The sequence below is a fragment of the Aquarana catesbeiana genome, linkage group LG07, assembly GCF_042186555.1.
Source record: "Aquarana catesbeiana isolate 2022-GZ linkage group LG07, ASM4218655v1, whole genome shotgun sequence".
Taxonomy (NCBI): Eukaryota; Metazoa; Chordata; class Amphibia; order Anura; family Ranidae; genus Aquarana; species Aquarana catesbeiana.
In genome coordinates this window covers 62,051,014-62,065,229 of record NC_133330.1, presented here as the reverse complement: position 1 = coordinate 62,065,229, position 14,216 = coordinate 62,051,014, and the positions used below count along the sequence as shown (strand labels likewise).

Genomic DNA, 14,216 nt, shown 5'->3' with positions numbered 1-14,216 from the left:
GTATTATTGATTCCTTAGTGTTGCAAGTGCCAAAGATCAACGGCAATTTGTAGCTAATCATTTAATAGCTATAGTTGATTTGTTGCTAAGAATAATAATAATAATTGCGGCTTCTACAGGTTAAACTAGTGCTACATCATTAGGGTGGCCTGCTCTGCTACAGATTTGCACTCATTCAGCAATCTGTAGCTAAGCCAATGTCTGACCCTTAGGATGTCTTTTAAATCTAATACTCGTTTCTTTTTTTTTTATGGTTGTGTTTTTGTTTTATTAAACTGATAGCCCTGGAATGTGTATGTGTCATCTTTTTGTCCTTTTTTTTTTTTTTTTTTTTTTTTTAATTTTGTTTTTTTTCTTCCCCTAATGTCATGTTACTGTTACCCTTTCTCAGTTCATATTGTGGTGATGAATCACCACTAGAGTTTTTTAATATTGTTAAAAGGGTTAGTGGACTTTTAAACCTTTATTATTTTATAGTTTCCCCATCGCTAATCTAATATGTAAAGCTGTCTTATTTAAAGCTAGTCTTGCACATTTTAAATAAGATTTTAAAATTCCCCTTTAGATTTATGTGTGTTAACTTACCAATTCATATGCTGGCTTACATATACTCGCCTCAGGTGATCTACAGAGCTGAAACAAATCCTTCTAAAGTAGTTGTACCTGTTCATCTGCATCCCTGTCTTTTCTACATCCTTCTAAAACACACAGACCAAAGGATATTTCCCAGCTCCAGCAGGCTGTTGCCTGGGATCTGATATACTGCAGAGTGCATAGAAGAGAGCTGAGTGTATTCTGAGACTTGAGACACACACACACACACACACACACACACTTTCATAGGGAAACGTGCACAGTTGAGGCTGTCAGTCACCGGCTGTGTGCTGAAGCACCTGTCCTCCTTTATCCCTTGGAGTCGGCACAGTCTGTTAGAAATGACTCGTGCAGATAGAGGCACTAGACAGAAGTCATACTAAGTGCTTTCAATTGAGGCAAGTACACCCTATATGAGGGATATGCTTTGTTAGTTTTCATGTCAGAGGTTTATAACCACTAATTAAAAATTGACTTTAGAAAGTGTATAGTTTTTATTCCTCTATATATGTATATGTGTGTGAAATACTGTCACCCATAATCCACTACACTACCTCCATAAAAGCTTTCTCAAATGTTAACGTAATTACAAATGATGAAATATATTTACATTTCATCCATAGCAGAGCAAAATAGAATTTTAAACCAAAGCTTTTTAGTAATGTTTTATTCTGGGCGTAGTCTGAGCTGAATTGATTTTCCAGTTGCGATTAATAAGCAAGTTTACATTTGATTTTCTAAAATACCTAGAATACATCAAGGCAACCTTATTACAATGGACAATTAGAGCATTAAACTCTAGTTGAACTTGGTAGTCTTGGGCTGAACAGTAAATGTTGAGGGGCAGAGAAATAAAACGATCATCCTGTAATGACTTGCTATATGTTTTATTTCAGAGGGGCAGGGATTGGCGGTCTGGGAATTACAGTTGAGGGTCCATCCGAATCCAAAATGTCTTGTAAGGACAACAAAGATGGCAGCTGCAGTGTTGAGTACATACCATACGCCACAGGAGATTATGATGTCAACATAACATATGACGGGGAGCATATTCCAGGTACTGTGAATATTGCTGGCATCCTTCAGCTGGCTATGACTTTTGGCAACATCTGTCTTGCAGTAAATAGTAAAAGAATATCTCAATATGTAAATTATAGACTGAGCTGTGTTAACTTAATAAACAGCAGTGTCTGTGGTCAAAGCTGCCGTTATGTTTTATGGCTCTTATATTTATTACCATGCTTCAGAGGCCAACATGAAGCATTTAAAAATGGAGCACTGACAAAATGACCTAAACTTTCATCTCCTAAATATAGCATGTTGTTTTACTGGTTGTAAGTCTATCCACAGACCAAACCTCAGTGTTCCGGAGCAGACAGTAAATTTCCCTTTGTGTGTTAGCTGAAAACTGTTCAGTTTGGTTACATATTGTCTCGTTGCCATCATTTGGGCTGAAGTAGATACGTGTTTTCATCACATTTTTTTTTTTCCTTTTTTGATTGGACATTTGTGAAATACGATCAGGTTTGTTTTGCTGTAGAAGGTACATATTAATCTCTTCTAGAACAATGGAACATTACTTTCTTGCTTTCTGAAACGCCATAAACATGTTGGCTGTTTTAAAGATTTTTACACATGGAGGATTTATAGTTTGTGGTCCACACTAGGACAACTGTACAGCCCTGGCCAAAAGATTTGAGAATGACACAAATTAATTTTCACAAAGTCTGCTGCCTCCATTTTTATGATGGCAATTTGCATATACTACAGAATCTTAGGAGTGATCAAAGGAATTGCAAAGTCCCTCTTTGCCATTAAAATGAACTTAATCCCAAACTGACATCATGTAAGTGATTCTCTTGTTAACACAGGTGTCAGTGTTGATGAGGACAAGGCTGGAAATCACTCTGTAATGCTGATTGAGTTCAAATAACAGACTGAAAGCTTTAAAAGAAGGGTGGTGCTTGAAATCACAGTTCTTCCTTTGTCAAACATGGTTACCTGCAAGAAAACACATGCAGTCATCATTGCTTTGCACAAAAAGGGATTCACAGGCAAGGATATTGCTTCCACTAAGATTGCACCTAAATCGACTATTAGATCATCAAGAACTTCAAGGAGAGAGGTTCAGTTATTAAGAAGGCTTCAGGGCACTCAAAGTCCAGCAAGTGCCAAGGCCGTCTCCTACAGTTGATTCAGCTGGGGGCCACCAGTGCAGAGCTTGCTTAGGAATGGCAGCAGGCAGGTGTGAGTGCATCTGCACACACAGTGAGGTGAAGACTTTTGGGGGATGGCCTAGTGTCAAGAAGAGCAGCAAAGAAGCCACTTCTCGCCAAGGAAAAACATCAGGGACAGACTGATATTCTGCAAATAGTACAGGGATTGGACTGCTGAGGACTGGGTAAAGTAACTTTCTTTGCTAAATCCCTTTTTCCGATTGTTTGGGGCATCCAGAAAAAACCTTGTCTGGAGAAGAAAAGGTGTGCACTACCATCATTCCTGTGTCACGCCAACAGTAAAGCATCCTGAGACCGTTCATGTGTAGGTTTGCTTCTTAGCCACGTGACTGGGCTCACTCACAATTTTGCCCAAGAACACTGCCATGAATAAAGAATGGTACAAAAACATCGTCCGGGAGCAACTTCTCCCAGTCATTCAAGAACAGTTTGGTGATGAAGGATGCCTTTTCCAGCATGATGGAGCACCTTTCCATAAGGCAAAAGTGATAACTAAGTGGCTTGGGGAACAAAACATTGACATTTTGTGTCCATGGCCAGGAAAATCCCCAGCCCTTAAAGTGATACTAAAGTCTCATGTTTTTTTTTCATTAAAAATAATAAACATGATATACTTGCCTGCTCTGTGCAATGGTTTTGCACAGAGCAGCCCAGATCCTCCTTTTTCTCTCAGGCCCCTCTTTGGTGCTCCTGGCCTTTCTTTCCTGTTGAATGGCCCCGCAGCAAGCAGCTTGCTATGGGGGCACCCAAGCCGAGCACTGTGTCCATTCAGGCACAGAGCCGTGGCCAGGCTCCACCCCCTTTCTCTCCTCATTGACTCACTGACTTTGACAGCAGCGGGAGCCAATGGCGCGGCACTGCTGTCTCGGCCAATGAGGAGGGGAGTCCCAGACAACGGAGTCTCTTGTGCAACATCGCTGGATCTAGATGGACCTCAGGTAAGTATTAGGGGGGGCTGCTGCACACAGAAGGTTTTTTTTTTTTTTTTATCATAATGCATAGAATGCATTAAGATAGAAAACCTTCTGCCTTTACAATCACTTTAATCCCATCGAGAACTTGTGTTCAATCCTCAAGAGGCGGTTAACCAAAACAAACCCTACAAATTGAATGTCCATAATTTAAAGAGTATATTTGGTTTTGCTTATAGCCTGGTTTTGAACTTGCTTTGTTTTTAACGGATATAAGATTTTTCTAGATATGTTTTAACTGTCTGCTTTAAAATCATTACTTTGTTGGTGGCCTTGACTCATTTTACATACTACTCTGCATATGTTGTAGGAAGTCCATTCAAGGTCCCTGTAAAAGATGTTGTTGATTCCAGCAAGGTAAAAGTTGCTGGCCCTGGACTGGGAAACGCTGTTCGGGCCCAAATTCCTCAGCAATTTGTGGTGGACACTAGCAAAGCAGGAGTGGCTCCTCTTAATGTAGAAGTGACTGGACCAAGAGGTAAGGCTTTCCTATTATATTGGTCATATTAATGATCTTTTTTTTTTATTTGGGGATAGACCAAAAATATTTTTTCTAATGTTGGAGGAAACAGTGGAAGTTAATTGAAAATCGGTGCGTTTTGTCAGTGTGTGCCCACCTGCCATTACCATATGCAGATAGCTCTGGGTTGACTCTGTAACACTAGCGTATGGCAATGCCAAAAGGCTGTTGAAGGAGAATTGAGCATTGTCTGCTGTCAACACTGTATTGTTCCTACATCAGAAAGAAAAGCTGGTGAAAATCTACAGCTCTTACTGCAACCTGTAGTTTATGTAAAGTCTGAAAATATTTCTTTCTTTCTTCTTCCTTCTTCCTCCTTCTTCCTCCTTCTCCCTTCTTCTTCCTTCTTCTTCCTTCTTCTTCCTTCTTCTTCCTTCTTCTCCCTTCTTCTCCCTTCTTCTCCCTTCTTTCTTTCCTTCCTTCCTTCCTTCCTTCCTTCCTTCCTTCCTTCCTTCCTTCCTTCCTTCCTTCCTTCCTTCTCCTTCCTTCTCCTTCCTTCTCCTTCCTTCTCCTTCCTTCCTTCTCCTTCCTTCCTTCCTTCCTTCCTTCTCCTTCCTTCTTCTTCCTTCTCCTTCCTTCACTAAAATATGCCTTTCATCTTCTTTTTCTCTAGAGAATTGTTATATTTTGATTGTTTGTAATTATGGGTTAAGCAAACAATGCATTTGTGTTTTTTCTTTATTATAAGTGGGGTTTTTTTTCTTAACGTGGAGATCATTTTCCCATGGTTAGCCCCTTTTTTTAACATAGTGCCACCACCGAATGCAGTCTGTAAGTAGTGCTACACTCTGACAGACATGTTGAAGATACAATAGCAGTGGAAGATTTTGTTTGTTCTTCTTAATGTGGTTTCACATCATCTGGTCCAGGGGTATGAGATCAGCACATTACTACGAACAATGTTTTTTCTTAAGATGGATCTTATAACACTATTTATTTCTAGCTGATGAGACAGACTCTTTATTGAAACGGAGCCCAATGAGAGCCATTTCAAATTTCTTTAAAGGTGACTTCAAGCGAGATGCAAAAGAGCCAGGTTTGGAATTTTTGTCATCTGCTCCAGGAAAAAAACATGGACATTCAATCAAGTCTTGAGTGATCTTGCTTCTGGTTGCTTTTTCTGATCGAAATCATAGTTTTACCACTGTTAAATCTTCCAATTATCACCATTAAGAAATGATTTCTCTTGTAAATTAGAAGGTGCATTCTCACACCTGTAACAAACATTTGCCCATTGTTTGAAGACTGCCTAAATGTAGGGGGAAAATGTCACATCAGTTCTGTAGGATTGTGTTTCTATATCAGCCCAACAGATATTTTCTTCCAGTTTCTAACCTATAGTATTAAATTGAAATCTGATTGGTTGTTATGGTCAGCACTGCAATTTTTTTCTAATACTGGGCTGGTTTAAGAATTGTTTAGGGCTGCAAAATAGTTACTTTCACTGTACATCAGGAACCAATTTTAAAAACCTCATAGGAGTAAGATATAAATAATACTATATATTCAAAGTCTAACCGGCTATGTGCCTATTTGCTATCATCATGCACTGACTGTTGGCAACAAAGACAGTATTTGTATGCACCCTAGTTGTTCAAAGAATGTACTCTCATCTACCACACACTTTTTGTGTGTCTAGGGCCGGGTTCACATATGTGCCGGCGTGGGTTCTTGCCTTGGGCCCACTGTATCTCTATTCACCAGTTCAGATGCCAATCGGGTCCAAATTTTTTTCCTGATTTTGCACCTGAATCGGACCCAAAGACACACAGGACCCTTTTTTCAATGCGGACCGCTGCCTCCCCAGACCAGTGTGAACCAGCTCCATTGAGAGCCAGTGGGAAAACCCGCATCCAGTTAGAATATGTGTGAACCCAGCCTTAGTCTTTCGGCTGCATTACAGTACCCTGTCAAGTGAACAATAGAGAATGTTATTTTGTGAGCTGGACTGGTATCCTGCAGAATTCACTAGGAGCTATTGATGTGACTGTAGCATAAGGCTTACAATATTACTAGCTCCAGCATTAACCCGGAAAGTGAAATTTTTGTAACAGCGTATGAAAATAAGTAAAGTGATGAAAATGCTAAAGGTATAGAGCTTATGCATGTAAAGATCATACAATCAATGTGCATATGTACTGCATCATAACAGACACTTGGAAACTTCATAATCCATAACACCTAAAATTAAAATGCTTTGATTCCATATCATCCAATCAGATTCACCCTTCATGCTATCATTGTATCTTAAACTTGCAAAGCAGAATCCTGTTCCTGCTATTGGCTACAAGGAGCATTTTTCAGACACGTTGATTATGAGGTCCTTAACACACAGTTGGGTAGTTCATGTCATTCCTTTCTGTCATCAGCACTGGAACCTAGCATGCTCTCCCCCCATCCCTTCCCTGAATGCTAGGCTCTCTGGCTCCTTTGAATACAAGCCCTGATCTACATCAAAAGACACTCTTCTGGCGATGGGCAATTTAGCTTGTGTTACAGACCCCGTGGGAACGCACCTGAGATGCAGCGGGCTATCCTGTTGAATGGTGTCAGTTGACAAGAACTATACAGATGATTACTGTACTGAACATGGAACAATCAGACCCTTGTATGCTGGAATTACCAACCATACAAGATTAGGAAGCCAAAGGAAAGTTCTGATATGTTGGGAGAAATTAGTAGTGTGAAGTGCAAAAGAATGTAGTTGATGCAAATCTAGTCTGCAAGTCAATTTTGTGGAGCTGTGCTTTATCCTAGGTCAGTGTTTCCAAATCCAGGAGGTTTTACATCACCAAGTAGTTTTATTAATTTTCATATCCCTTTAAAGAAATGCATTCATTATTATACCTGTAATTCTGTAAAGGGTACATGTCAGGTTCTCATGACTTTGTGAAGTGTACAGAGCACCTAGTGTGCTTTGTAGTCCTGCAACACCTGCTCATCTCACTGAAAGGGGGTCTTTAAAGTCCTGACATCATGTGGCACAAGACCAACTTTGGGATGGTTATGGCCTTTTCATAAACCTTGTGTGTATACATGGGGCCTAGACTTGGCATTACCACTCGTGTTAATTCCCAGATGAAGGTGTCAGGTGCCAACTGCCTAACAACCAGGAGCCCTGAGCAGGAAGCTGTCACATTTGGTAATGGTAGTAATACTTTTTTGCTTGGCCAAACACCCATTAGTTTGTCCATTGGATGAATCTCCCGAACAGCAGAGAGTACTGGAATCTCTATACTCTTTGAACACCGTGCAGACAGTGGTCTCTCTAGTCACATGTTTTTAATGCTTCTGGTCAAATGTTCTTAAAGTGGATGTAAACCCAATGTCATCCTTTCTAAACTACTGTCATAGGGGTTATCTATAAGGATATACATGCCTCCTGCATGTATCTTTACCTGTCAAATGTCTCCCCTCTGTCTGTTATGAGACCCGAAAAACTGCAGTTTCTGTGGGTGGGTCTGTTGTCTGGAGCTCGGTGGGTGGAGTCGTGATGTCAGTAGACTCTCCACCCACCTCTACACTCCCCTTGTCAATATGCATTTTCTCCTGTGTATTTCTTACACTGAACTTCTGCTATGATCTCTAACATCCAGTGAAAAGATGAGAAAGTAACCACATGACTTCAGCATGCCAAATCATGCTGAGGTGTGGAACAGCCAATCCTTGCAGAGTTGCTGAAGAAAGGCGTGGGGGTGGGAATTAAAAAATAATGTATGTCTTAGGCTAGTGCATGTGATATGTAAATCACCTGTCACTCACAGCAAAGGGGAGAATTTGACAAAGTTTTTGATAGGAAATCTTATACTCTACATTATGACATAAAAAAAAAAAATTTCGGGTTTACATCCACTTTAAGGCTATTTTCCCTTAGGATCCAATATTAGGCAATGTTACATTTGTCTGGCGAAAGGCAAACCTTATGGGCCTTATTCATGACTGCTTGAATGCTGAGACATTCACAAAGCAATTGTTTTTATAAGATAAAGTTTTTTCATTACGGTTTTATAAAATACACAGAGTTTACATAATGCATGACCTGTAGCTACAATCCAAGGGACAAGGCACAACAGCCCAGAAAGCATCAAAAGTATGAAAAACAAAAAAAATGTTGCAAATAAAAACTGTAAAACTGGCCCTAGACGAAACTCTTTACTTTCCTACAACTATGGGTTGCAGGAAAGAAACTCGCTATTTTCCCCATCAACCCTTCCAATGAGCCATTGTGTTCTGGCAGGGGGAGGCCGCCCCCGCTGGGAGAACACAGTGATTATTACTAGCGGCTATAACAGCCACTAGCAATAATCACATATACAATCCTACAGGCTGGTTTACCCAAGTTGATCGATCAACTTGGGTACATTCAGCTTGCTCATACATGGTTCGAATCTTGGCCGGTTCAACAGGAAATTCAAACAGTCTATGGTTGGCTTAAGTTTTAACCTGGAATTAACAGCCAAAAATCTAAGGTAGATAGATATGCTCCACTAGCAAAAGAATGGGGGTTGCACTTGAAATATCTGGAAATGCTTATCCACTTGGATAAAGCGTCTTGCAACATGACAGTAGTTTATGATATAATATAAAGCCGGCTGAAAAAGAAATGCACAAAACAGTCCTAGAGGGGTAATGTTATCTGCCTTTACCACGTGATATTTTGTAGTGAAAAGCACCTAGAATCCTAAAACAGGGTGGAGAAAGAGGGTAATGAGAGAAAAAAAAAAAGAACATATACTGTTATTGAACAAATACTGTAAGTAGTTAGAATGTTGCTGCACTGCATTATAACTCCTCCCTTGATATCTTTTTTAATGTGTTTTTTTTTTTTTCTTTTAATTTGGGATAGCTTGCTGCTTCCTACAAAACCCTGATTACTTGGTTTGAGGGCTTTCTTTCAAATCTTTTTCGATTTTATTTGTGCAAATTAAATCAATTATAATGTATGTATAATGGATATGCATAATAATACTGAGGACTGCGCAATATAAATAGTTTGGTTACAACCAACCTTCAGAAGTTCTTTCCAGTTTCTGCACCAGGCTGTCCCAGTATTATTAAAGTTGATGCTTTTTCCTTGAAAAATGTCATCTAACATCTAAATGTTGCTACTACCACTTGTACTTCATAGTTTTTAAACTGAACATTTTCTTTTCCAACCTCTTCAGGAAAAGATGCTCTCTATTCATAAAAATTGTTTATTTCTCTATTCTTTTTTGTATCAAGTTTTCTCAAAATGCAATTGGTATCTTTTACCAGTAGAAGATACACAGTGAAAAATGCTACTTAATGTAACAGACTAGCTTTTAGATATTAAAGTGACACTAAAGCCTAGTACACACTAGTAGGTTTTTTATTGTTCAACCCAGGAGGGCTGAATGGAAAAAAACAGACAGCCCTTGAGGAACTGCTGTACTAACTATCCGAAATTAGTACAGCAATCTGCCCTGTTCTATTGTGTTCTGACAGGGGGACGGCCCCCAGACTCGCCAGAACGCTCCAGTCAGCGCCCTCAGCCATTGCCTGAGAGTGCTGATCTGGAGCCGATCGGCAGACCTTGTTCAGTCTTGACCCTTCAACAGAAGCCGACCCGACTCCAGTACATATGGGCCGAATGTTGGACAGTTTCTATTGAACCGACCGATGTTGCCAGACATTCGGCTCATATGTACTAGGCTTAAAGTTATTGTAAAGTCAGAAGGTTTTTTATCTTAATGCATGCTATGCATCAAGATAAAAAGCCTTCTGTGTGCAGCAGCCCCCCTAACACTTACATGTGCTATTTCTAGCGCTAAAATGCCTGAAAACCACCTTCAGTGTGAAAGGGGTCCAATATAACAACCTGAAGTTAGAAACTCATTGGTTACCATGCATATCTGTACCAGACTTTGCCTTTTCCACTTTTAGTAAATCAACCCCTAAATGTTATCCTTATTCTCCAAAAAATAATCCATATATATCTATAATTGCCCTGTAGTCTATTTTTTGATGAAATAGTTTCTTATTGTGTGTTTCTGCCTCCTTGCATGTCATCCATGAGCTGCCAGACCTCTGCTTTTTTCCTCTCACTTCCATTTGTTTGGAACAAGCACTGCTCTATGCACACTATGAATCCCATAGTTCATAGTCCCTAGTCGATCTTGGAAGCAAGCAAGAAAGGATGGTTACATTCCTACATATAGTGGGACCATGGAGCCAATGTAGCCATCCTGTAACAGGAAGTCAGATCACAGCAGCAAAAAAAGGGAATGTGGAGATCTGAAGGTGGCAGAAAGCACTTTGGGGTAATGGGCACTAATGGGTTTTTTTTTAACCACTTTCTATCCTGCCCACGGTAATTTTACTGCAGGTGGGTGGCACAGCCAGGCAAAATCACGTACATGTACAGCAGCAAAAAAGTTTTATGCCCCGTACATACAGTCGGATTTTCAGACGGAAAATGTTCGATGGGAGCTTTTTGACGGAAATTACGACCATGTGTAGGCTCCATCAGAAATTCCATCACACAAAATTTGAGAGCTGGTTCTCAAATTTTCCGACAACAAAATCCGTTGCCATAAATTCTGATCGTGTGTACACAATTCTGACGCACAAAATTCCACGCATGCTCAGAATCAAGCAGAAGAGCCGCACTGGCTATTGAACTTCATTTTTCTCGGCTCGTCGTACATGTTGTACTTCACCGCGTTCTTGACGTTCGGAATTTCCAACAAGATTTGTGTGACCGTGTGTATGCAAGACAAGTTTGAGCCAACATCCGTCGAAAAAAAATCCAGGATTTTGTTGTAGGAATGTCCAATCGTGTGTACAGGCCATTAGTGTCACTAAGTATATCGTCTTCTTCTTTTTTTTTTTTTCTTAACTGAAATATGAAATCTTAATACTACTGGCCACATCTCCACTTCTCTGTCCATGTTTTAGTTAATGGGCTATTTTTTAAAAAAATTTTCTGTAAAAGGTTGGAAAAGAATTATTTCTTTTAACATTTCCTGGAGCACTTCTCAATATTGTAAGAAACAATTCTAAAACTTTGTCATCCTTGTGTGACATTGAAATGTGTTAAAAGCTTAGTATATGTAATTTTTAGTTTTTTTCCGAAGTGTATTATGGTAGTATGAAGATGATTTATAGTTGCCAGGTTTCGTTTTTTTTACTGTAACGGTAGGCTACAACATATTTTATATTCTTTAGATCATATCAGTTATATTCAGTGCACACGTTTTGATATCCCTCTTCTTTTTGTTGCTGGTGTATTATTATTTGCATGTACACCTCCTCCCCTTCCTAAATTGTGAATGAGCTGAACTTTTGTAAACCCTAACAGTGTTTACACTTGTGAAGGCTGTGATTGGTTCACCACAATCACAGAGCCAGTCCAATGGGCTCTGTACGTTGTGCATGTGATCTAAGCTATCCACAGCTGTTCATGGGCACTGGCTGATTCTGTGAATTCTGCGGCACCGTTTATAAACGTTGCCTCAGAAAAATGGCATCCACCGCTCTGCCTTTTACAGTGTAGCCGTATTGAGGTGATAAGAAATACAACTGGAATGAAAAATGTCCCTGTATAGAAATAGGACCGCTATGAATGTTAGCCACAGTAACAAGTATCCAAGGAATGGCTTCAGCTCAATCTCCTCCAAAAAGACGCCGCCCTGTTGTTTCACCCGGATAGGGCTTAATCTTAGAGAACCATAAAAGGAACTGTAAAAAAAGAATAGATTTTGAGAACTTTGTTGCACCAGAAAGAGATGGATTGATCTGAAAACATTCACACTAGAGGAATGGACGGGGGGCTTCTTGAGTATGGTCATGGCTCATATGGAAAATTTAGTGGAGATTTGTTCACTTTAGGCTGGGTTCACACCATTGCGAATTGGATGCGGTTTCTCCGTATCCAATTCGCAACCGCATCCAATTCGCAATAGCAGGAGATTTTGACCGAATCTCTATCTGAAATGGTGAACCAAGATGCACCAAACCTCTGCTGTGAGACGGACACAGGGATGGCGTGAACCCAGCCTCAAGGTATTTAAAAAAAAAAATACATAGGCATCCCTTGTAATCTGAAGAAAAACAAATTTATTGTGAAAACATAGAGTAATTCACACAAACTATGGTACCAGATACTGCAGGTTTTCTTCATATTTTTTTTTTTTTTTTTAAACTTGTAGTTTACTGAAATAACAGAATAAAGTGGGTTGCCTACTGTTGTAAATAAGCATAGACCTTTAAAGCAAGGATTTACATGGATGCTGTTGATGGCAATCCAATTTCCCTTTTACACCAGTTTGCCCACACCTTTTCTAGATTCAGTTGAAAGATGATTTTTTTTTTTTTTTTCAGATGAAATCCTGTAACTAACTTGCTGTGTCTTCATAGGAGTTGCGGAACCAGTTGACATTACAGATAATGGAGATGGGACACACACTGTGGCGTACACACCGAGTGTTGAAGGTCCTTACACCGTGTCTGTACAGTATGCTGATGAGGAGATTCCTCGGAGGTAAGAAAAAAAAAAAATCTAGATTTCTTTTCTCTTTTAGTCTTAAGAGTCGATGTTCATTTCATTTACCGTATATACTCGCTTATAAGTCGAGTTTTTCAGCACATTTTTTTTGTGCTGAAAGTGCCCCCCTCGACTTATACTGGAGTCAAGCACTTTTCTGCAGCAAAAAATTTCATTTTCCGAACCGACTTTGGGGCCCCGTATTTTAGGGCCACTTTGTGCTAGGAACCCCAAATTTGGTGTGCAAACCCAGTGGAACCACAACATATCCAAAGCTGGGGTTCCTAGCACTAAGTGTCCCTGAGATACGGGGCCCCAAAATCGGTTTGGAAAATGTCATTCTCTGCTGCAGAAAAGTGCTTGACATTTTCTGAACCGACTTTTGGGCCAGGTATCTCAGGGCCACTAGGTGCTAGGAACCCCAAATTTGGTGTGTAAACCCAGTGGAACTGGTACCATAACATATCCAAAGCTGGGGTTCCTAGGACCAAGTGGCCCCGAGATACGGGGCCCCAAATCCGGTTCGGAAAATGTCATTCTCTGCTGCAGAAAAGTGCTTGACATTTTCTGAACCGATTTTTAGGGCCCTGTATCTCGGGGACACTTGGGGCTAGAAACCCCAGCTTTGGATATTTTATGGGGCTAGTTCCACTGAGTTTACACTCCAAATTTGGGGTTCCTAGCACCTAGTGGCCCTGGGATACCTGGCCCAAAAGTCGGTTCAGAAAATGTCAAGCACTTTTCTGCAGCAGAGAATGACATTTTCCGAACCGATTTTGGGGCCCCGTATCTCGGGGCCACTTGGTCCTAGGAACCCCAGCTTTGGATATGTTGTGGTACCAGTTCCACTGGGTTTGCACATTTGGGGTTCCTAGCACTACGTGGCTCCGAGATACGGGGCCATAAAGTCGGTCAACTGTGTCCATCTGCAGCAATGTCATTTCGGGACCATTTGGGTTCAGAGACCCCAAATTTTGGCTGCAGCTAGGGGGCATCTAGGAACCCTTAACTACCGAGTTTAAAGTTCGGGGGACCTATGGCATGCAAATGGGCACAGTGAGGCTGCAAATGGGCATTGTTGACCCTCTCTTCCACTTAAAGTAGCTGTGCATTTCTCACCCTCGTCTTATACTTGGGTCACTAAGTTTTTCCCATTTTTTTTTGTGGTAAATTAGGGCCTTGACTTATACTCGAGTATATACGGTATATGGAAAAGATGACTGCCCAATTAAAGTAGAATTGGACAAAAAATAACCTATTCTTGTACACAGTCTGTATATCAAAGTTCCTACCAAGATGCCCTGTGTTAACCACTTGCTTACCAGGCACTTTTACCCCCTTCCTGCCCAGGCCAATTTTCAGCTTTGTTTTGTCACTTTGAATAGCAA

At 40.4% G+C, this 14,216-nt stretch overlaps 1 protein-coding gene across 5 annotated transcripts in view; it reads left to right on the top strand.

The window, feature by feature from the left end:
- The window catches only part of FLNB (filamin B), a 329,582-nt gene that overhangs the window by 228,205 nt on the left and 87,161 nt on the right, over positions 1-14,216 (top strand). For 2 of the 5 annotated variants that reach the window (XM_073592229.1, XM_073592227.1), the window contains exons 24-27: positions 1,491-1,651; positions 4,113-4,280; positions 5,266-5,358; positions 12,702-12,825. In XM_073592229.1, coding sequence (XP_073448330.1) covers positions 1,491-1,651; positions 4,113-4,280; positions 5,266-5,358; positions 12,702-12,825 — 546 coding nt within the window. The remainder of the gene's footprint in view (positions 1-1,490; positions 1,652-4,112; positions 4,281-5,265; positions 5,359-12,701; positions 12,826-14,216) is intronic. The other 3 variants (XM_073592230.1, XM_073592226.1, XM_073592228.1) reach the window with 2 other exon arrangements.